Source organism: Panthera tigris, chromosome A2 (genome assembly GCF_018350195.1).
Source record: "Panthera tigris isolate Pti1 chromosome A2, P.tigris_Pti1_mat1.1, whole genome shotgun sequence".
NCBI classification, from domain to species: Eukaryota; Metazoa; Chordata; class Mammalia; order Carnivora; family Felidae; genus Panthera; species Panthera tigris.
This window is the reverse complement of record NC_056661.1, coordinates 14,898,461-14,922,701: the sequence shown is the minus strand read 5'-3', so window position 1 is coordinate 14,922,701 and position 24,241 is coordinate 14,898,461. Positions and strand designations below refer to the sequence as shown.

The 24,241-nt window shown below is 51.7% G+C and overlaps 1 protein-coding gene across 15 annotated transcripts in view; it reads left to right on the top strand.

Annotated features, from left to right (window-relative positions):
- Positions 1 to 24,241, top strand: part of ZDHHC3 (zinc finger DHHC-type palmitoyltransferase 3) — a 60,423-nt gene that overhangs the window by 12,978 nt on the left and 23,204 nt on the right. For 9 of the 15 annotated variants that reach the window (XM_042978733.1, XM_042978740.1, XM_042978738.1 and 6 more), the window contains exons 2-4: positions 6,233 to 6,566; positions 6,995 to 7,092; positions 22,013 to 22,137. In XM_042978733.1, the coding sequence (XP_042834667.1) occupies positions 6,257 to 6,566; positions 6,995 to 7,092; positions 22,013 to 22,137 (533 nt within the window). In that variant the 5' untranslated portion in view covers positions 6,233 to 6,256. Of the gene's footprint in view, positions 1 to 5,041; positions 5,103 to 6,232; positions 6,567 to 6,994; positions 7,093 to 22,012; positions 22,138 to 24,241 lie in introns of those variants that run through there. The other 6 variants (XM_042978742.1, XM_042978739.1, XM_042978741.1 and 3 more) reach the window with 2 other exon arrangements.

Here is a 24,241-nt window from a genome sequence, read left to right as displayed (position 1 = left end):
TTGTGGGGTGGGTCTGTGCAGTTTCTGTATCTGTTCACTCAAGAAATATTGATTTGAGCATAAACTCATGAGATACCAGGCTCCAATGCTAAGCGAAATGGGACCTGCAGGTTAATAGAACAGAGCAAATAAGACTAGTCTTAGCAGATGGGAGCTGGGAGAGAAGAATGGCAGGGCCCCAACAGGGCAGCACATACACATTATTGCCCTCACCATCCCTTGTGTGGGAGCCCCCTGCATAGTTCCTTATATATATATAGTGGCTGCTCCATGAATATCTTTTTGAATTGAAACAAATTGAATTGAAGACAGAGTTAAGAGGGTAAACAGGGCAAAGGAATGAGATGAAAGGGGTGGAGAGGGAGAATGGAGGAGGCTGCCCCTCCGAGGGCATGAGCTGGCAGGCAGGATTGAAGCCTCCCCCCCACCAGCCTCCTTGCGTGTGCGCCCCAGAGGCCTGAGCAAACACTCCGTGCGCGCCCCAGAGGCCCGAGCAAACAGTTCTGCCCAACTCTGGCAAGCAAGGACTCTCATGTGGGGAGTAGGTTATGGGCAAAGAGCCACTTCTCACCCCCAAGGATTAGAGTTTCCCCAATTCAAACTAGAAAAGGAAAAGAGGTCAGTGTTCGGCTTTCCGAGTGCTGTCTTCAGGGGCAGAGTGAAGGGAAGGTGTGCGGTTTGCTCCAGGTGAGTTTTCCCCCGTATTTCTCAGATTCTCAGTTGGCTAATTGAAGGAACAAATCCTTACTGGAACACTACTTCATTCCTCTTAAGGGGCCTGGGGGTTAGGTGCACTTTTTATAACAGTATGCCTTGATTGGTTTTGAGCAGGGTATTTTGAGACTCTAAAGTGTGGGTTAGAGTGTGAACTTCAGCCCAACACTTGGTGTCTGGCTCTGCCTGGTGTGCCCTTGGCCGAGTGCTTTCCCAGATCGCAGACTGTCCCTCACCAACGAGGGGCAACAGGACAACAGAGCTCCTCTATGCACATCTGGTCCCGCATTGTTTAAGGATGGAACATTCCAGTTACTTAAGAAAGAGTCATGGCCCTCCACCTACTTCATAGTCCTACTTGGTGCACCCTCCACCATCTAGAATATGGCCATGCCCCTGAAAGTAAGGCACACGGGGCCTCCAGAGGTGGGCCTTTTACTCAAGGCATTTTACTCCAGCGTTCGTGTAATGACACGCATAGTAAGTGGCCACTATGTGCCAGGCCCTGGGCTAATGAAAAGACATCCAGCCCAGGAACTGTTTGGCGGGAGAACATAGCATCTTCCTAAAGTCCTGTTACCTAAAATGAGTACCCTTCTGTTACAAAGAAATCTAATCGTGGTTTAGTTTCATTTGTTTTCCAGCCTTCGGCCCGTCAGTGATCATAAATGGACAATTTGTCGGGAGTCACTGTAGACACAGAAATGACAGTAGCCAGCAATGGAACAGGAAGACAACCATACAAAGGAGACGTTGGAATTAAAATTATAGTAGTCTGAACAGGCCAGCTGGTGTGAGGCCGAGAGTCCGCAGTGAATCTCTGTAACCCCTGAGGACATCATTACCTAACACACTCCAGTAATTGATGTTCTGGGTAATGACCTTAAGTCACTCCAAAGAAATGGATGGTTATTGTACTTAAGACAGGGACAGCTATCAGTATCTTTTTTTTTGTCTTTATCTTACTTGCATTTTTTATTTTTCATTTCTATCTTAACCATCCTAATGGTTAAAACGTGGTTACCGGGAAATTTACTTCTGCGGAAAGGCCTATTCCTCAGCACGATCACACATACGAAACATCACCCCAGTTTACTCACGTTGCCATTTGTGTAGTCAAGAATGAGTAACTGTCAGAGGACAGAATACGGTCAACTAGTCCAAATATACTGTGAGCATAATTTCATCACTGGAAATATCTGAACAGGAGCATCGTTCTAAAATTTATTTGCAGTGATCGTGCATTTCAAAAATTCACACCTTGGGGCGCCTGGGTGGCTCAGTCGGTTAAGCGTCCGACGTCAGCTCAGGTCACGATCTCCCAGTTCGTGAGTTTGAGCCCCGCGTCGGGCTCTGTGCTGACAGCTCAGAGTGTGGAGCCTGCTTCCGGTTCTGTGTCTCCCTCTCTCTCTCAAAAACGGATAAACATTTATTTTTTTTTAAACGTTTATTTATTTTTGAGACAGAGAGAGACAGAGCATGAATGGGGGAGGGGCAGAGAGAGAGGGAGACACAGAATCGGAAGCAGGCTCCAGGCTCTGAGCTGTCAGCCCAGAGCCCGACGCGGGGCTCGAACTCACGGACCGCGAGATCGTGACCTGAGCTGACGTCGGACGCTTGACCGACTGAGCCACCCAGGCGCCCCAAAAATGGATAAACATCCAAAAAACACACACACGCCTTTCTGATCATTGAAGAGCTTGGTGGAGTACACAAGTGAGCTGATGCCCAGGCTGCAGAGGACAGGAGGTTATGCTGCCACAGATGTTGGAGGGGTGGGGCGAGTTGTGACCGACCGCCAGTGTCACACTGAGCTGCTCAGCCGGTGGCTAACAACGGCCTGAAACCGTAGGTCAGCAAACTTCTGCACAGAGCTAGAGAGTAAATACTCCAGGCCTGCCGGTCAGCCAGCCTCCCTCACGGCTGCTCAGCGGTGCCAATGCAGTACAAAAGCAGACATAGACATTATGTGTCCAAATGGCATGGCTGTGGTCCAATACAACTTTATTGGTTTAGAGCCTCAGTACCCACAAATCCGTACGGCAGCAGGAAAAACCAAGGGAATAACATGGGCATTGTCAAAATGGGGAGCTTCGATCAGCTTTCGAATCGCTGTGGGATTTCGTGGGATTTCAGCCTTCCACTTGTTGGCTTTGGGTTGAGCGGAGCTGGGAAGTTTAGAATTTGCTGGGCCCAGGTCGAGTCCTAGACATCCCTGTCTACGAGCTCCTGCTGTCCTTCCGTGTGGTGCTTCAGAAGGTACACTTACATCTTTAATGCCTCTGAGCTGTCACTGGCAACGCTGGTTGCCATTGTCTTGTGGACAGCACTGGCTTGCTTTGTTAGAAGATTCTGGTTGGTGGCCTGTTGGGAACTGCTGCTCTTACTCCTACTTGGGATGGCCATTCCCGGTGTGTTGTGACTTCTCTTTCCTCAGCTCCCAGCAGAGGGTACCCAGCATGTGATAGTCCCTCTTGAGTATTTGTTGAGTCGACGTTGCTTTGGACAGGTACACACTACGCGTTTAGCTGCCTCTCGGCCACTAATTCTCCGCCGTGCTGGGAGGGGAGGCCCTGGCCTTGTTCTTTCATTATTAGTCTGTGCAACTTTTGACTCCAGAATGTCTGTCGTTTTGAGTAGTAGTTACTGCTGTACCCTCTCAGCTTTCTAGACACATCCGTACTCGTCATGATGGTAGCGTATTCAGTCCAGATGCTCTTTCTCTGTGGGGGAAGCAGGCAGTGGAGGCAGAAGGCAAAGGGTGAGAAAAAGCCGACACAACCATTGAAAGTTTGCACTTGCCCTTTAGAGCCACGGTCTTCAGAAAAACACACGTCGCCGGTGCTGCTTTTGAACGATTTCCTCTGCTACGAAGTGAGTAGCGTTCTCAGAGGACCAAGATGTCCTTTGCTGTGCTGCGGACTGTGCTACGGCGGCTTCTCCGCGGCCCCGCCATCAGGGTCAGCCCCTGCCGGCACGGTTTCTGACTGAGAAACCCATCTGGTGATGCAACAGGCCGCCACGTGTACGATAAAGAATCGGAGGAGGGTGGGGCGCCTGGGTGGCGCAGTCGGTTAAGCGTCCGACTTCAGCCAGGTCACGATCTCGCGGTCCGTGAGTTCGAGCCCCGCGTCAGGCTCTGGGCTGATGGCTCGGAGCCTGGAGCCTGTTTCGGATTCTGTGTCTCCCTCTCTCTCTGCCCCTCCCCCGTTCATGCTCTGTCTCTCTCTGTCCCAAAAATAAATAAAAAACGTTGAAAAAAAAAAATTAAAAAAAAAGAATCGGAGGAGGGAAATCTGTACTTGCTATGTTTTGTGGCGCGTGCCGTGGGCAGATAGACTTCATTATCGATCCTTAGCTATTTCGTTGCTGTCTCCAGAGACGCGAGCTGCAGCCGTTAGGAAAAAGGGGCATGTTGCTCAGCGCTTGTTTAGGAAGGAATGGATGTCTTTCCTAGAGACAATACGTGCGTGGCGTGTGAGGGCTGTTCCAGGCTACGGGATTCATCACGGGCACCTCCTGCTCCATCGGCCCTCACACCAGCCCTTTGACGAGGAGGCTGGGGTGAGGAGGCAGGTGAGGCGACCAAGGCTCATGGAGCCCCACAGCCAGGCGGTGCGGACACACTGTTGGACTCATTGTCCAACATTCTCCACTTGACCCCGTCACCCAAGAGGAGGGCAGAGCTGAGGGAGTCTCTTATTCCCGGAAAATCAACCGTTTTGGCCCTAGGATTAAAAAGCCTGGTTTGTTTCGAGAACCTTCCCTATCTAGGTTTTGCCTTTACCATCAGCTAATGCAGTAGTAAGTTAGCATGTCTTTTTTTTTTAATTTTTAATGTTTATTTATTTTTGAGAGAGAGAGAGAGAGAGAGAACAAGCGGGGGAGGGGCAGAGAGAGAGGGAGACACAGAATCTGAAGCAGGCTCCAAGCTCCAAGCTATTATTAGCACAGAGCCCCATGTGGGGCTCGAACCCACGAACCGTGAGATCATGACCTGAGCTGAAGTCAGACGCTCAACTGACTAAGCCACCCAGGCGCCCCCCCCCCCCCCCCCCCGTAAGTTAGACTGCAACTTAATGGTTGCAGCTTAAGCCTGGTTCTGGTGAAGCAGGTACTCTCGTTCTGCTCATCCCTGTTAACCGCAGACAGCCTCAACATCAGTCTCTGGGTTTGTCCTTGGTGTAGAGGCAGCAGTGTTAACACTGAAGAGTTTTCCCAGAGTGCTTGGCACTCTGTGCCCCATCTTGCCTTTGAAGTCACAACTGGAATATAATCTGTTGAGACACTGTCTTCCCAGCAGATCCCTAACAAATGAAGAGACCCGCGTTCTAGTCCCACTTCTGAGCTGGTGTCCTGTGTGTAGCTGTTGGTCTGGCTGACCTTGGGTGAGGCATTTGCCCTTCAAAGGCTCCCTTTTCATTATCTGTCATGCTAAGGCTTTGGGCAAGGTGGCCCTATTTTGCAAACGCTAAGTTAACTCTCAGAAATAGGGAAGAGAGCTGAGAACTCACTTTTTTTTTTTTTTTTTTTTAAAGGAAACTCTGTGCCCAGCATGGGGCCCAGACTCACAACCCCAAGATCAGGAGTCACATGCTCTAGCGGCCAGGTGCCCCAAGAACTCACATTTTATTTATTTAATTATTATTTTTTTAATGTTTATTTACTTTTTAGAGAGAGAGAAAGTGGGGGAGGGGCAGAGGAGAGAGAGACATAGAATCCGAAGCAGGCTCCGGGTTCTGAGCTGTCAGCACAGAGCCTGACGCGGGGCTGGAACTCACAAATCGCAAGATCGTGACCTGAGCCGAAGTGGGATGCTCAGTCAACTGAGCCATCGAGGCGCCCCAAGAACTCACATTTTATTTATTTATTTATTTATTTATTTATTTATTTATTTATTATAATTTTTTTAACGTTTATTTATTTTTGAGACAGAGAGAGCATGAACGGGGGAGGGTCACAGAGAGAGGGAGACACAGAATCTGAAACGGGCTCCAGGCTCTGAGCTGTCAGCTCAGAGCCCGACGCGGGGCTCGAACCCACGGACCGTGAGATCATGACCTGAGCCGAAGTCGGACGCTTAACCGACCGAGCCACCCAGGCGCCCCAAGAACTCACATTTTTTTTTTTTTTTTTTTTTTTTAATTTTTTTTTTTTTTTTTTTAACGTTTATTTATTTTTGAGACCGAGAGAGACAGCATGAACAGGGGAGGGGCAGAGAGAGGGAGACACAGAATCTGAAACAGGCTCCAGGCTCTGAGCTGTCAGCACAGAGCCCGACGCGGGGCTCGAACTCACGGACCGTGAGATCATGACCTGAGCCGAAGTCGGACGCTTAACCGACCGAGCCACCCAGGCGCCCCAAGAACTCACATTTTAAATGAACAGAAGGTTTAGGCGGCTTTCCTGTAGGAAGTTCGCACATCGATCCTCATGGCTCGCTTTGGAAAGATAATTTTGTCAGGTCTCCTTGATAACAAGACAACGCCAAATTTCTGGGTTCTTTCTTCTCTTCCAGATGCCAGTATGGACAGAATAGCTTATGATGCTTATCCCCACCCACCACTTCCGAGACATTGAGCGGAAGCCAGAATACCTCCAGCCGGAGAAGTGCGTCCCACCTCCCCACCCTGGTCCTGTGGGAACCATGTGGTTTATCCGCGACGGCTGTGGCATTGCCTGTGCCATTGTCACCTGGTTTCTGGTCCTTTACGCGGAGTTTGTGGTCCTCTTTGTCATGCTGATTCCATCCCGAGACTATGTGTACAGCGTCATCAACGGAATCGTGTTCAACCTGCTGGCCTTCTTGGCCCTGGCTTCCCACTGCCGGGCCATGCTGACGGACCCCGTGAGTATGTCTGGGCTTGTTTTGACCAGCCCACACTCTGCTCCTCTGGTCCTGGCATGGCCGCAGCCTGCATGTTCCTTCCCCTGGACCTTGGGCGTGTGGAGATCAGGAGGGCCAGGGCTGGGGTGGGGAAGTGGACTCAGGGCCCCCAGAGGACGCCATCAGTGCCACAGCTTACCCGTCTTGGTCGAATGATTCTGTCCGTATACTGATGTAGACGTTAATGGAGGCTGCTCCGGGAGAGCTCCGGTCCAGGTGAAATCCAGCCTCTAGTTAGAAAGGCTCAGCCCGATAAGCATGGCGACTGGGGGCCGGTCATCAGAGTGGCAAGCATGCTCGGGGGCCGGGGGGAGTTTGGTCAGGCCGGGGCTTCCCGGTGAAGGCAGGACTGCAGCTAGGTGCTCTCGAAATTAAAGCCATATCCAATTCCAGGAACCTGCACGGAAATGGCCTTCACTTTGTTTGGGCGAGGCTCGCCTTTTCCTGAAAAGCTGGACAAGCCTGTTTCAGGCCGCAGCAAGTGCCTCTTGGTGAATATCTGTGGGGAAAGCGGTGGTGTTCTGCCTGAGGACTTAGCGAAATATACCAGCTGTGCAAGTGGCCATTGAATGTCGTGTGCCCTGGCATTAAATCCTCTGTTCCCGTTCATTATCTTGTGTAGGGAAAGGAGAGCGCGTGATTTGATAAAGACCTCCTGTGGCTTAATTGTTTGAGTGCGTAGGACGAGTGTGTTTAAATTAGGAAAGGGAAGACACCGCTGACGGCAGTGGCCACACAGACTTTGTTTCTGTGAGCCCCGGGGAGAGCAAACTAGAGACCCTGGGTCCCGGGCTGGTTCCCTTCTCAGAGGGCTCCCTTTCCTGCGGGTTCAGGTGGTGGGTGTTACCCCATCCCCCGGGGAGAGCAGCTTTCGCAGCTCAGTTCCGCGTCCAGATAGCCCCTCTTCTCGCGCCAGCACCTTCTGCGGGGTCACCAGACAGTCGGCGCCTGAAGGAAACCAAGTTCAGATTTCCCCTGCTATCTGAGAGCAGACAGTTCCCGGGAAACCTTTCATAAGCTAGAATCACATAAAGCGAAGAAGCAGTTGCCGTTTTGTAAGAGCAAAGCACCCTCTTCAGATTTGTTTCGGTTGGCAAAAACAGGTACTAAAGTAGGTCTCTTGGAAAAGCAAAGCGACGTAAGGAGAACGGTGTATAATTGAGGGGAAGCCTGTGCCCGGTTATGATCGGGGTGCCCTCTGTCTAGAGAAGACGGGTGAGGCCAGCCCCGTGCGACTGAGGCTGTGGCGGAGGAAAGCGCCAGTTGCCGTGGAAGAGCAAGGGCGGGGACGTTCACCAGTCTGGACGGCGTTGGCCGCTCGGCACACCCAAGCCAGGTCTTGTGAGCGCTGTGTATGCTGTTAGGGGAGGTGACGGGCGGTAGGGAGGGAGGACACTGCTGGTGTGCCAGGCAGAGAGAGTAACATGGACAAAGACACAGGAACGCAGGCATGTGGCTCCTCGAGGCCCCCAGGAGCTGTTTGCGATGGTGGGAACTTAGGAGGGCGATAGGTTTGGGCGGAGTGCCAAAGCAGTTGGGTGACGAGGGGCAGTCTAGAGCCCCTGAGGATTTTAAATAAAAGAGTGGCAGGGTGCCTGGGTGGCTTAGTCAGTTAAGCGTCGGACTTCGGCCCAGGTCACGATCTCATGGTTGTGAGTTTGAGCCCCGCATCGGGCTCTGTGCTGACAGCTCGGAGCCCGGAGCCTGCTTCGGATTCTGTGTCTCCGTCTCTCTCTCAAAAATAAATGCACATTAAAAAAAAAAAAAAAAGGTGGCAAGATGCAGCTGTCATCTTACAGGGATCACTCTGGCGGTGGTGAGGAGGAGCCCTGGGGGCACCGCGGGATGGGATCCAATGAATGGCATGTGCATTGAGTGCCTCCTCTGCGAAAGGTCCTTTTTGAGCAGACGCCCCTGCCCGCCTGAAGCTCGTGTCCTGGCACAGGGGTCAGGCAGTGAAGACATGAGAACAAGGGAATTTCAAACAGCGATGAGTGTTTTAGAGACAATCGAAGGGTGTGACCGAGGTGATGTGGCAGTGACTTTTCTGCGGCGCAGGGGGCCTTCTTTACCTGAAGGGAGTCTGAGAAGACCTCAGAGCAGTGCCGCCTGACTGAGACCACGAAGCTGTGAGTCAGGCAAACGAAGCTTTGAGGGCAGAGCCTTCCGGGAAGAGGAGAGAGCAGGTGCAAAGGCCCAGAGGTGGGCGCGTGCTTGGGGTGTTTGAGGAACAGGACTAAGACCTGGGTGACCAAAGCGTGGTGAGTCGGGGCAAGAAGAGCCAGAAGAGGTGGATAGAAGCCAGATTGGGCAGGACCCTGAGGGCCTCACGAAAGCTTTGGTCTTTACCCTAAATGCAGCAGGAAGCCATCAGAGAGGCATGATGTAACCTGATTTTTTTTTTTTAATGTTTATTTAATTTTGAGAGACAGGGAAAGAGACAGAGTACGAGCAGGGGAGGGGCAGAGAGAGAGAGAGGGAGACACAGAATCCAAAGCGGGCTCCGGGCTGTCAGCACAGAGCCCAACGCTGGGCTCAAACCCATGAACTACGAGATCATGACCTGAGTCGAAGTTGGACAGTTAACCGACTGAGCCACCTAGGCGCCCCGGCATAACCTGATTTTTAAAACGACAGTGCCTTGTGCTTGTGATGGAGGTGGGGCAGAGACCCAGGAAGATCACCGGGATTGCAGTGGCCCACACAGGACAGGGTAGTGGCTCAGACCAAAATGGGAGCTGTGAATCTGGGCAGAAGCTATTGGATTTGGAGTATCTTTTCAGCCACTGATTCTCAAACCTGGCTACACATTGGACTACTTTAGGGAGCTTTGAAAGAGTACCGGTGCCCGGGCCCCACCCCCAGAGATTCTGCTCTGATTGGTTTGGGGCAGAGCCCTGGGTGTTAGGGTGCTTTAAAGCTCCCAGGTGTCCCTTGTGTTCAGCTAGGTCTGAGAAGCTCTGTGCAGAAGGGTTGATTGACCGAATGGAGAGGGACTGGACAGTGTGCCGTCCAGAGCCTTCGCTTGAGCAGCTCTAGGGGATTATTGGTGCCATTTAGTAAATGGGAACATCTAGGAGAACAGATTTGGGAGAGAAATCAAAGCTTCTGTTCTGGCCAACTGTGTATTACACATAAGCAGAGATGCCGGGTAAGCAGTAGGTAGCCAGGTGGAGATTCAGGATCAGACAGCAGGTTTGAGGTCATTGGTGTCTAGAAGGCATGTGAGTCAGGGAACTGGATGTCAGGAGGAGGGCAGCTGGAAGGCTTCTGCCCTGGCATTCACGCCTGTGTCCTTTTACCCCATATTGACTTGCGTGGCCTCTCCAGGGATCTCCCCGGTCTAGCCCCTTGCACTTGGATGCAGGAGCGAATAGCTCGCATGGCTGCCGATCCCAAATGAATGAGAACCAAAGACTATTCCCCAAACACCAGTCTGCTGCTCATTCGGGTGTTTCGCTAGTGGCCCCAAAGAAAACTGGGCCCCAAAATGAAGCAACTCGAACGTGTCCTAAATACACGCCCCATCTCACCTGCCTTTCCCCTCCCAGCACATGACATGTTATGCAAAACCCGGTGTGTACAGAGAGAGTGGGAGGCCCTGGGGCCGAGTTGGGAGCCTAGATCTCACACTGAAAACAGATCAACCGGGGGCTCCTTGCTAACACTGCAGGGGGAGTCTGTTTTTAGAAAGGTGTCACTGAGGGGTCTAAGGAGTTCCCTAACAGGATTACAATGTTTTGTATCTCAGGAATTCGTGTTGTATACGGTCCTTCAGGAGAACCTATATGCAAAGGTTATAAACAACATATAACGACGTATGCATTGTTTCCCATTTGGGTTTGTTAGTATTGCTGGGTTATAATTAAAGACAAAAAGTCTCTCACAGTCTTCCGCAAACAGTTAACAGACCACTTCCAGCTTTGAAATTCTTCCTGCAGTTGTAACAATTGTAGTTGAACAGTTGCAACCACCCCCAGCTTTCTGGACCATTTAGCAATCATTTCCTCCAACACGGTAGGAAATGGGTCCACGGAGGAGCTTGAGCAGAAAAGGGAAGAGGGAAATGGTGCACAAAGGTGTGAATGGCCGCCTTGGAGGTGAGGTTCCCATGGGAAATGGGGTAAAAAGGACAGGCCTGGAAGGAGAGAGAAAGAGGCCAAAGGGGCCTCACTTGGCAGGGGTGCTGGCCTAGAGGTCACAGGGTGTGGGCAGAGCACAAGTCAGATCGGTGTTTGGTATCTGGTGCCCTCTCCTTGCTCACTCTAAGAGGATGTGATGTCATCAAGGAGCTTTTTGTGTTCCTGAAACACTTAAGAGGTCCAGAGAGGCTCTGAGTGCCTGCACTCAGAAACTCTCATCTTGGTGCCGGTCTCCCTCCCCGCCCCACCCCACCCTCCAATTTCATCACTTTTTCCTTTCCCTTTGCAAATCCATATCAGTGCCTCATCCTGTGAGCTTCTTCAGGAATCCTGAGGGATTCCTGTTAACATTTAGATCTGGGACAATGTCTGTTTCCCGGAAGCTGCTTAAAGCTGGAAGGCATAGCTTGTCTCTTTCTGTCCTGGCTGCCAGGAAGCTCAAAGCTAAGCGCTTCATAATCGCGCAATAATTGTGTAAACCCTTTTGGTCATTTACTAACTAATCGTTTACTAACCTCATTATAAACTATCTCAAATCTGAGGGGCCCCTGGGTGGCTCAGTCGGTTAAGCATCTGGCTTCAGGTCAGGTCATAATCTCGCAATTCATGAGTTCAAGCCGCTCGTCATTGGGTTCTCCGCTATCAGCACAGAGCCTGCTTGGGATCCCCTGTCTCCTTCCCTCTCTGCCCCTCTCCCCTCAAAAATAAATAAACATTAAAAAAAATTTATTTGATTTTAATTTTTGTTAATGTTTATTTTTGGCACAGAGAGAGGCAGAGCATGAGCGGGGAAGGGGCAGAGAGGGAGGGAGACACAGAATCCAAAGCAGGCTCCAGGCTCTGAGCCGTCAGCACAGAGCCCGACACTGGGCTCGAACTTACGGACCGCGAGATCATGACCTGAGCCGAAGTCAGACGCTCAACCGACTGAGCCACCCAGGCGCCCCTAAAAAAAAAGGTTTTTTAATTATCTCAAATCTGAGATTTGACAAAGGAGGCCTATAAATCAATTTAACTACATTGTTAAGGAAAAGAAAATTCATCAGTCTGTCTGCCGCTGCCTCTCCCTCCCTTTGAGTCCCGTCTTGTGAACACCTTGTTGTAGACAGACCTCGCGTGACTATCCCAGACCACTGCAGGCCACTGATTTCGGTTTCAGCTGCCGAAACCCATCCATGGATATCAGGATCCATTGTGCAGTTCGTGTGTTCCCTCCTGGAGCCTCTCTCGGCAACGTTATCGATCGCATGTTGCGTGTAGAGTCAGTTAGCAAGTACGGTAAAACCTTGTGTGCTAGCGTAATTCATTCCGGGAACATGCTTGTAATCCAAAGCACTCGCATATGGAAGCGAGTTTCAAGAACTGTTGGCTCAGTTGTGATCATGCAACGTTCAGCATCACATACCACTCATATTGCAAGACATCGCTCATTTATCAAGTTAAAATTTATTAAAAATGTTTGCTCATCTTGCGGGACGCTCGCTGAAGAAGTTACTGGCCATCCGAGGTTTGATGTATTTACTTGGACCAGCGGCGCGACGGCATGGTGGCAGGCCCGCAGAAACAGAGGAGGAATAGCACCGGGCCCTCCCCCCAGCATGCCAGGTGAGGGTGGAGGTACTGACCCGTTCCCCAGATCAGGGGACTTGCCAGATCGGGTTAATTCGAGCCCGCTGCTACATCCTCCCTCATGCCAGGCAACATCTCATAGCTGTCACGGAGCAACTTAGAAACACCCCCTGAGAAATCTTTCGGGCCCCAGAGAGAAGCAAGTGACCCATTTAGGGATTACCTACCTCCACCTTTCTGTGAAGGAGACAGGTGGCCTGTGACACAGGCCTGAGGCTGGTCACCATGTTCCTGGCAGAGCTGATGGAGAGAGAGTTTCTGCCTGGGCAGCAGGTGTGCTCACATCTCCATCCCAGGGCCCCTGTAACACTTTAGGCAAGTTTCATCCCTGTTGCTTCAAATACATGAGGATATTGAGGCCTTAGATTTCTTGGTATTTCTTTGGAAGTTTCTCTGTTGCTTTTTTTTTTTTTTTAATGTTTATTTATTTATTTTGAAAGAGAGAGCACAAATGGGGAGGGGCAGAGAGAGAGAGAGAGAGAGAGAGAGAATTCCAAGCAGGCTCCATGCTCTCGGCACAGAGCCCACCTCGGTGCTTGATCTCATGAACCGCAAGATCATGACCTGAGCTGAAATCAAGAGGCGGACACTTAACTGACGAAGCCCCCCAGTCACCCCTCTATGACTTTTCATCATGTCCTTTTTACGCCATTATGTTGTCCTAGATACTTACTGAAACGGGCCTGCTTCAGTTTTTGAGAGAGAAAACATATGCACACACGTGCACATGCACAGGGGGAGGGCAGAGAGACAGAGAGAGAGAGGGAGAAGCCCAAGCAGGTTCCTTGCTGTCAGTGTAGGGCTCGATCTCACGAGCCGTGAGATCACGACCTGAGCATAAATCAAAGAGTTTGACCCTTAACCACCTGAGCCACCCAGGTGCCCTGATACAGGCCTGTTTCAGTCTTTTTTTTTTTTTTTTTTAATTTTTTTTTAACAATTTATTTATTTTTGAGACAGGGAGAGACAGAGCATGAACCGGGGAGGGTCAGAGAGAGGGAGACACAGAATCCGAAGCAGGATCCAGGCTCGGAGCTGTCAGCACAGAGCCTGACGCGGGGCTAGAACTCACGGACCGCGAGATCATGACCTGAGCCGAAGTCGGCCGCTTAACCGACTGAGCCACCCAGGCTCCCCAGGCCTGTTTCAGTGTTAATGGTAACATGCTAACACAGTTGTTGGCAGAATAATATTATGGCATCAGGGCAGTTTGAAAAAGCCTCTTCAGGGCTCTTAACAGCAATGTCCGATAAATACATACGTTGTCTTCTGATGGAGGTGAGGGCTCTAGACTTGGATTGCCTGGGTCTGAATCCTGGTTCTGCCATCTGTTAGCCATATGACCTTGGGAAGTTGCTTAATTTCTTTGCTTTAGTTACCTCATCTGTCAAATGGGTAATAACAGTCTCTGCCTCACAGGTTTATTGGCGGAATTAACTGACAAAATACAGTAAAGCACGTGGAACTGTGTCTGGCATAGAGCACTCCATAAATGTCTGTTGTATCATCGTTATCATTCAGCTTGGTTTGTTGAATACATGCTCCGTGGCAGGCCCTGGGCAATTCACTGGGGCTGCAAGTTGAAAGACATTGTCTCTATCCTCCAGGAAGTATAGCTGTGTAGGAGAGATCAGTGTGTACTTAAACGATAGGTGTTGAGACCAATAAATACAGGCTGGAACAACACAAAAGCCAAGTGATGGCTTCTCTCTCGGGTGTGGCCTGGGGCCATGAGGAGGAAGGCAGAGGAGGTGATCCCTTGGGTGGGTTTTGGCTCCGGTACAAGAGGCAAAACAGGCTGGGCAGAGGTGCTGATGTGAGTCCCCGGGGGTACAAGGTGAAAGTCTCGGAGAGCATGGTGCCTTTGGGAAGCCGCAGGTGGTCCACAGCCGGGGGACTGCTGGGGCAGGGACAGGGGGAGACCCTGGGTCAGTGGTCTAAGGCTGCGTTGTGGTGGCCCTGCTCGAGCCCCGACCGGGAGCCCGGACCCTGGGCCGGGGGAAGGCTCTGCGAAGCCTGTGAAGGTGTCCAGGCAGGGAGAATAGTATGATCAGATTCCCATTTTAGAAAGTTTACTCTGGGAAATAGGAGAATAGGCCGGGGTGGGAGGTGACTCTAACATCTGGGGCGCGTGAGGATGGGCCGGAACAAAGGCCGTGACAGCGGCTTGGAGGGGAGGGTATGGGATTCGAGGCACGGTTTGGGACAAGAGTAACCTGGTGGAGTAGGAGGGGTAAGGGGTAAGCGAGGGTAGATAGAGGCGCCACGGGCCAGGGAAGTGAGAATGGGAGGGGCGGTTTGGAGCGAAAGGAATGGATTCAGTTCTAGCATGTTGAATCTGGGGGGTCGGTTTTCCTCTGTTTTAATGTCTCTTGAACAACCAGGTGGAGATGTCTGCAGCTCGAAAAGAGGCCTGGGTTGGAGCCCACGATTGGGCCTCACCACTGGGTGTGATGGGGGAGGACTGTCAGCAGGGGGCGGGGTGCAGCATGAGCAGGGGACAGGGCTGGTGGGGGATCCCTGAGGAACACCGGGGTCCAGCATGGGTAACAGCCCAAGGGAGAGCAAGAGGCAGGGGGACACCCAGAGGGAGCAGAGCCGCCTCAGGAGAGAGTGACAGAAGGAGGGACTGGTGGTCACGGGAGATCCAAGGGAGTTGAGGGCCTAGAACCGACCTTTGGGTTTGGCCACAGGGAGTTGCTCAGTGACCTGGTGACAGGTGTTCCTGGTGTGAAGACGACAGGCACCGGAGAGCAGTGAAGCAGAGTCGGGGAGGGATAGTAGAGGCGGAAATGCACACGACCTCGACAAGCTTAGCTGTGAGGGGTGGGAGGGCCCGGAGTGTGCGCACAACATGAGGGAGAAGCTTTGAGCTAAAAGTCTGGGGCCCCTGAGGGCCAGGATTGGCTGGGACCCTCACCCTCCAAGCTGGTGGTTTATCCCAGCTGCCTCAGTTTTCTCTGAAATACAAAAGGAAGTAGGTGGGGGTTGAGGAAGGTACTGGAAGTTTGGGCTAGCCACTAAGGGGAATGATTGACAGAATCGTATCACACCTCCCTGCCCCAGATTTAAACGGATTCCACTGCGGGACCAAACATATATTTGAGGAACGTCTGAGTATCATGGGCCTATAAATTCTTTAGTGTCTTTAGCTTGCTGTGTGCACAGAGAAAAGACTGGGAGGATATGCTCCCAAATGTTGATTATACAGATCTCTGGGCGATACAATCAAAGGGTGGGTTTTTCCCTTTTAATTTTCTCGTCTCTTTTTTTTAATCATGAAAAAGTATGACTGTGGGAATGGGGGGGGGGGAATCGGTACATTGTGGTCTGCCAGGCTGCAGTAGCCTGGGAGCCTCAAGACAGCCCTGTGAGATGCGTAAGGACGGGGGGGTGGGCGGTTCTCAGTAACGCAGGCGTCACAACATTGGCAGAAATGTCTCAGCAGGCCTACCGACTCCCTGCCGTCTGTCCAGAATGGTACAGAACGAAATTCCTTACCATGAACTAATCACAGGAAGTTCTGAAGTCTGTGGAGATAAGCACAGGAGAGAATATTAAGGAAGGAAGGAAGGAAGGAAGGAAGGAAGGAAGGAAGGAAGGAAGGAAGGAAGGAAGGAAGGAAAGGGGAAAGGAAGGGAAGGGAAGAAAGGAAAAGACGTTGGAGGCAAAGGCAGGAAAGCACCTGTGTCACAGGATCCTCTGTCTCAGGGACTGGCCCAGCTGGCCTCTGGGTCTGAAAGATGGACTTGCTGGGCAGATGGGGTCTTGCCTGGAAGGGAATGAGCCTTCTAGGGGATTTATGTAAATAGAGTCCTGCTGGAGGGGACAGGCTTTTAAAAAAGCTGAACTGTGGGGCACGTGGGTGGCAGTTGAGCATCTGACTGTGAGCTCAGGTCACGATCTCACAGTTCGTGAGTTCGAGCCCCGCGTCGGGCTCTGTGCTGACGGCTGGGAGCCCGGAGCCTGCTTCGGATTCTGTGTCCCCCTGTCTCTCTGCCCCTCCCCTACGTGGGGTTTTCCCCACGTAGACCTTTACGTGGGGCCTCCTGAGGTTTACAGCAAATTCTGGGACCTTAAAAACTGGATGTGGGGGGAAAATAGCGACCTGAGCCTTCATTTAGGAAAACTCTGCCCCATTGATTTATCTCCTTGGGCAGATGATGTTCCTTAGGGCTTGTCCTTTGTGCATGAGGAGTGACATCCAGTTGTGGTTTTGTGCCTTCAGGATTCATACAAGTTCACACGATTGCCCAGACTCAATGACCTTTTGCATTAAAGAGCATTAATGTGGCCTTTTGGGCTTTTGTGGGGCCCTCTCTGCCTGGGCCAGAGCCCTTCCCAATCTCTTTATTTTTTTAAAGGGTTAAGAACATTTTTTTAAGTTTATTTATTTATTTTGAGAGAGAGAGAGACAGCATAAGTGGGAGAGGGGCAGAGAGAGGCGGGGAGAGAGAGAGAATCTCAAGCAGGCTCCAAGCTGTCAGTACAGAGCCTGATGCAGGGGTTTGAACCCACAAAGCCGCAAGATCGTGACCTGAGCCAAAACCAAGAGTCGGACGCTTTAACTGACTGAAGCTACCCAGGCACCCTCCTTCTGGATCCTCTTTCAAAGTCCAGTCATCTGGGTGGTCGGGGTCCAGCTTTGCCCTTGTAAAGACTTCCAGACCCTAGTGCCTCAGGGCAGGGCCTCAGATATCTCAAGATGAGATGGTCACAGCGTTTTGAATATAAAATTCAGTTAAGTTGGGCATATTTCTACTTTGGGTAGTTCCTTCCTGAGGTATATTTTTATGCTTGTATTTTTTTTAAAAAAATTTTTAGTGTTTATTTTTGAGAGAAAGAGAGAGAAAGACAGCAAGGGAGGGGCAGAGAGAGAGGGAGACAGATGATCCGAAGCAGGCTCTGTGCTGAGATCAGAGAACCCGACTTGGGGCTCAAACTCGCTAACCATGAGATCGTACCTGAGCCGAAGTTGGACACTTACCCGACTGAGCCACCCAGGCGCCCCTTGCCTGTATTCTTAATGAGTTTCTTTATAATTGCAGAAGCCACATGTTCATATTAGAACATTTAAGAAATATAGTCACGAAAATGCAAATAACCTGTGATCTGACTATGTGAGATATCCATTAATAATTTGGCACATGTCTTTGTCTTTATATATATATATACAGCTGACCCTTGAACAATGTGGTATGAACTGCACGGGTCCACTTATACACGAATTTTTTTGATAAGAACAGTCCAGTACTGGCAATGTGTTTTCTCTTCCTTATGATTTTCTTAACATTTTCTTTCCTCTAGCTTTATTGTAAGAATATAGTGTAGGATACAAATAATGTACAATATATGTGTGAGTTGACTACTCACGTTTTTGGTATTCTGGTCAACAGGAGGCTATTAGCAGTTAAGTTTCAGGTGAGTCAAAAGCTATATGTGGATTTTTGGCTGCACGGACCCCTCAGCCCTGCATTATTCAAGTGTCAACTGGGTATCAGATCTGTTCCAGGATGCGTTATATGCCATATACTCTTTGGAAGTCTATGTGTGCCTTTAGCCATCTGTCATAGATGTTCTCCATGCTGATAGCTGTATACTTTTATAGCATATTTAATGTCTAGAAGGATGTCCTGTATGGCATTATACATATCACAGAGTCCTCACCTATCAAAGTTTGTTTGCTTTTAAAGTTTCTTTTTTTTTTTTTTTTTAATGTTTTTATTCATTTTTGAGAGAGAGAGACAGAGCCCAGTGGGGAAGGGGCAGGGAGAGGGGGAGACAGAGAATCTGAAGTAGGCTCCAGGCTCTGAGCTGTCAGCATAGGGCCTGACATGGGCCTCAAACTCACGAACCGTGAGATCATGACCTGAGCCAAAGTCAGACGCCCAACCGACTGAGCCACCCAGCGCCCCTGCTTTTAAAATTTCTATCATAGGCTTTTCTGGCATCTGACGGTGTTTTGCAGACTAGGTGGGGTTTTTTCCTACTTTTTTAAAAAAAATTGTAATGAAACATATGACACAGTTGAAAGGGCATGAAGGATAATACAATGATATGATAATATGATATCTCCACGCCCCCAGCCTCATACATAAAACATTACAAAGGCGGTTTAACCTCTTTGTTTCCCCACCCCACCCCCACTTTTCCTCTCCCAGCCTCCCCACCACCGTGGAGGTGACTGTTACTCTGAATCACATGTAGTTTTCAGCATCTTGGTGCCCATAGTGCCTGTGTATCAGGATCCACATTTCTAGAAGTTTCTTCTCAGGACCTCATCTCTGTCCCAAAGTCCTGAGCCTCCACCAATGAGAAGAGCATTCATGTGGATGAGCATGCCTTTGGCTTTTCTGGGCTCGTACTTGTCTGTTGCCCCATTGGCCTCAGGCAGACCAGTGGGGAAGCACAGCACCGTTCCTAGTGACATGTCGGCCACATGCTGCCCATCTCGAGTGTAAGCGGGTCCTTAACGAGACAGGAGAGCAGAGAAAGAGCTGGTGACGGAATGGTCAGCAGGGGAAAGTTGGGGGGGCGGGGCGCCAGCAAAGAGCCATATGAGGAGTGGGGTGAGGGGCGGGAGGAGAGGGTGCATGCTGGCTGGAGACCCCAGAGAGGCACCCGAGGCCCTCTTTGAGACAACTTGCAAGTCTTCCCATAATTGAACTGTGGTCCTGAGTTTTTTACTCCGCTGCCTGGGAGACACCCCTGCGCGTGCCCTCTGGCTCCGGTGCTTCTGCTCTATCCGTCATCCTCTGGACAGGCCACCTCTGGTCACTGCTTGGACTGCCTCCGTCCCCAGGTGCCCCTGTCCTGCTACGTCCACCAGGATCCTCCTGGCCTTCCCGCCTCCCCTAGCTCCTGATGCACCAGTGGCCGTGGCTTTGGCCGGGTGCTCGGCCTCCTTGCTGTGTCTGGGCATCTGGGCATCCGCCCCAGCAGCTGTTTGGGACCCAGGCCCCCATCACTTCCGTGCACTTTCCCACAATGCTCAGTGTGGTGTAGACTTTCAGGAGAGGGTCGGTACTTGATTTGTCTTTGCAGTTTCCATAGCTAGGGTCTTTGTCCCCGTGAGTCATTTTTGTAGCAAAAGACAAAACTCCAGCTCCTTGGTCTGTACTGCTTCTTCAGTGGCTCTTCCTATCCCAGAATTTCTCCTTCATGGGAAAGGTGCTGACACCCCGTCTTCCTCCCCTCTAACCCGGGAACCCCTCGCTTGGCCTGTTACAGTCCGTCAGCCCTGAAATCCCCACCTACCCACCTACCCACCCTAGCCGACCACACTGCCCCTCACCCGGGCCCCTTTGGGACTCGGGCATGGCCCCCAGTTCTGTGGTCAGATGTTGCGTCAACTTCCCTGATGGTGGTGTCCCGTGGGCGCCCACTGATGAGCACGGCCTCCTGTCACCTAGACCTTAGGTGGGGGGTGTGGAGCAGTTCCATCCCAGAGCCATGACTCGACCCAGTGTCAGGCCCGGTTCTTGATAGGGAGCTGGGCCACGCTGCTGGAGCCCCCCAGGCTGGCACCCTGAGCCCCCTTCTTTCTTGTCCTGCTTGCTTTCACTGCTCCTTTCACCCCGTGCTAAAACTGATAGACCTTTTCCAGGCTAGAGGCTCTGGTGCTGAATGAGGTAGACCCATCATGGAGCTCCTGGTCTAGCAGAGTAATTCTCAGCCCTGCTGAGCGCTTTGTAAAAATGCGGGTGTCCAGGCACCCTGACAGTTTTGTGTGGTAACCCCGCATTAGAGTCGAGGCATCCGGAGGTTGTTACAGGCACAGTGTTGCGTCCAACACCCGGCCAAGAACACAGGCTACCTGCCTCGGTCCGTTTGGGCTGTTGCAACAAACTACCAGAGACGGGCTAGCTTATAAACAAGAGAAAGTTATAATTCTCGCAGCTCTATAGGCTGGGAAGTCCAAGATCACCGTGCTGGCAGATTCAGCCTCTGGGGGAGGGCCCACTTCCTGGTTCGCAGACGGCCATCTTCTCGCTGTGTCCTCACATGGCAGAAGGGGTGAGGGAGCTCTCAGCAGTCACTATAAGGGCGCTAAGGCCCAGGCGCAAGGGCTCCACCCTAGTGACCCGACCACCTCCCCGAGGCCCCACCTCCCAATAGCACACACTGAGGGTTAGGAATTTGGGAGACACATTCGGTCCCTTGTTGTGCCCTGTGCCGAGCACTCTCTCTCAAGCTGGCCCCCTGTCCATCTGTCCAGCTTCTCCTCTGCCTACCCTGGATTCCACCATGCCGATTTTCTCACCAGCCCCCAGACGGGCCGGGCTCACTCTCACCTTTTTGTCTTTACCTATGCCCCTCCTCTGGCCAGAATCCCTCTCCTCCCTCAGGACTACCTGGCATGTCTTAGGACCACCCTTAAGCCTCACCTCTTGAGAGGCGTCTGGGTGGCACAGTCAGTTAAGCATCCAGCTTCGGCTCAGGTCATGATCTCGCAGTTCGTGGGTCCGAGCCCTGCGTCAGGTTCTGTGCTGACAGCTCAGAGCCTGGAGCCTGCTTCGGATTCTGTGTCTGCCTCTCTGCCCCTCCCCCACTCGTGTTCTCTTTCTCTCTCTCTCTCTCTCTCTCAAAAATAAATAAACTTAAAAAAAAACAAAACACCTCATCTCTTGAAACCTGTCTGGTTCCCTGGCTGGTCGGTACCTATTCCTCTGTGCTCTCTCAACACAGCTGTCTTCTAGCATCGTTAGCCTCCAAGAGACCAAGGGCCTACTGGGACAGAGACCTGGTTTGCTACCTGAATCCATAGCAGTGAGCACTGGAGCACGGGCCGAGCACCGAGTAGGCCCCTGGCGAAGACTGGTCATCGAGACCCTGCGTCGGCCTGGACACCGCCCGCTTTCCTTCTGCTTGGACAGGCACACGGGCCCCAGTAGACGCTGGTGGCACTTTGGGTCTGCTGTTGGCTCCACCGGAGGTGTTCACAGCTAGAACAAAAAGGCAGAGCACTCACGAGCGCACGAAAGGGTGGGATGGCAAGCGGGAGGGCACGTCGGGTCAGAAAGCAAGTCAGAGATCCGAGGGCCATGGTTCACAGTTGCTTTTGGATCCACAAGAACCAAATGTAGATCACCGGTGCTTCCTAACAATTGTACTGGTAAGAGAATAAAATAAAACGATTCTAGTTTAAGCAGGAGCCAGTGACATTCAGAGCTGCAGACTTTGATCTGGAAGAACTGAGCTGTGGGGGTGTGAAGCCCGTTAGTAAAACTTCGCAAAGGCCCAAGGTGTTACTGGGAAATTTTAACGTAGACCAGACGGGAATGGGCGAGTCAAATCCTAACTGTAGTATTTACACAGGAAAGAACGGATTCAGTGAAAACCACGTCACTGAGATGAAAGCAGAAAGATCGTTAGGAACAGCCTAACTGTCCACTGGGGAAAATCATTTACTTTTCCACAGGAAACCTCATTGTCCATAAGTATCCATCGGTGTTGGCATGATTCTGAACAGAGTCCATGTGTTATTGGGATGAGACTGTCCGTGTGTGTGTGTGTGTGTGTGTGTGTGTGTGTGTGTGTGTGTGTTTAGCTGCTGCTTCCAGGTGACCACCTCCACCACGGGGCGTCAGAACCAACGGAATCCCTGGCCCAGCCCTGACCCCTGTCCTCTTTCTCACAGGGCGCGGTGCCCAAAGGAAACGCCACTAAAGAATTCATCGAGAGTTTACAGCTGAAGCCCGGGCAGGTGGTGTACAAATGTCCCAAATGCTGCAGCATTAAGCCCGACCGAGCCCACCACTGCAGGTACGCGTGCGCCCCGACCCCCTCCTCCCGACCTGGGCTCGCTTCCTCCCCTCCCCCACCCCTCACCTGCTCTGGAGTAGCACACCCCACCCCACCCCGCCACCTGCTTCCGGAGTGGGTGCCGTCAGCAGCAAGACTTCTGGACGTCCCTTGCTCTGGGCAGGGAACGGCCACTGTGACTCTCCCTCCCCATCTCCGTGAGCTCACTAGATGGGAAAGGGCGTTTGGTTTGGGCTCAGGACACCTGTCCTAAGACTTGACTCTCCCACAGCTGCTGAAGCGCCCTGCCCTGACAGTCAAGCGCCCTTGACTGTCTCCGCCTGTTTCCGGATCTGTACGATTGAGGGGGTTTCTCCTCTTTCTACCTCACAGCTTTATTAATTAAGGGCACAGGAGACAAAGCTTTAGAAAATCGTTCTGTGAGTGTCTAATAGGTGGGCCCCATTCGCTTAAATTTTAGCAAAGGGGTTGTCCTTGAATGAAGGCTTCTCTTTAAAACAAAACTTCGGGCGCCTGGGTGGCTCAGTCGGTTGAGCGGCTGACTTCGATTCAGGTCACGATCTCGCGGTTCATGAGTTCAGGCCCCACATTGTGGAGCCTGCTTTGGATCCTCTGTCCCCCTCTCTCTCTGCCCTTCCCCAGCTTGTGCTCTCTCTCAAAAATAAATTAACTTGAAAAAAAAAAAAGGAAAAACTTCTAGGGGCTCCTGGGTGGTTTGGTTGGTTGAGTGTCTGCTCTTGGTCTCAGGTCTTGATCTCGGGGTCGTGAGTTCGAGCCCCAAGTTGGGCGCCGCGCTGAGCATGAAGCCTACTTGGGGAAAAAACAAAAACAAAGCAAAACAAAACAAACAAACACCACACAACAACCTTCTAGAGGTTGTGACAATTGTAGAATTCGGCCCCGAGAGCCATCTCCCCATCTCCTCTGTGGTGATTTTTTCCCTTTGGTTTTCAGATTTCTTCATTGTTTTGAGTCTTTTCAACAAGAAGACATCTAGCTGAAAACTGCATTTTATCATTACAAGGGAACTTTAAATGATAAATTACAGAAATGCAAACGTGTCATTTGGTCCCTTTTTCGGACTGGTGTGTGTTTGGGGCGGGAGGGTCGCACCGAGGTCACACAGCTGGTGAGTACCAGAGACCGGATTGGCTCCCAGTGTCTGTGGCTCCGGTTGGGGGGCTCTTTCCACTAGAATTCCAGTTTGGGGGGGGGGAAATCATGTGACCTGATGTAATCGTATGGACGTTTCTCTGTCAGAGAAGTGGCGACCTCCCCAGCAAGCTGGCACCTCTTGAGCATGAGGGCCGAGGAGCTTGGACAGGGCCTGTGGTCATTGCTGTCGCCTGTGGGGTGTTGGGCGGTTTGGAGAAGCTAAGTGTCCTTGCGCAGAGCCCGGCGTGGGGTGGTCACTTTACCTCTGAGATCTGTGACGGGGGCACCCGTCTAGCCTTTTCTGCCATCCGAGGCGTGGGAAGCCAGCTGTTTTCATCACCTGAACCAAAAGGCCCAGCTTGCTTGTGTGGTTCCTCAGGCCGTGACTCCAGGCGGCCCGGTGTGGTGGGACCGGCTCCGGCCTTGGCGTTGGAAGGCCAGCCGTGTCCCCGCCACACGTGTCCCCAGACCGTGGACCAGGCAGCACATCGCTCTGAGGCCGGCTCTGTCCCCCGTAAAGGGACTTGCTGCCCCCCCGGCTTGTGGGGGTTGAGTCTGGATAACGGAGTCAGCTCGCTGTCCAAGCAGGAGCCGTTTGTGGGTGGAGGCGGGTGCGGGCACTGGGGGTGCGCAGGGTTTATAGAAACACGGAGCTGCGACCTTTGTAGAAAAGGACGTTCGGTGACCACAGTGGTTCTTTCTCTTTCCTTCCTGGGCCCTCGGCTGCCTCCCCTGCCTGGCATTTTCCTCACCGCCGCCTCCTCCTCGCCTCTCTCGCCAGGATGATCCGAGGGAGGTATTCTTGAGTGCTAGTAAACAAATCAGCTTGAGCAAAACAAAAGCCGCTGACTCAGATGAACTCTGGTGAGGCTGTCTGTGTGTCCCCTGCTCCTGCGTCAGGAAGCGTGTGCGACGGCTGCTCGTCTGTGAGGGCCCGTGGTGGCCCGGG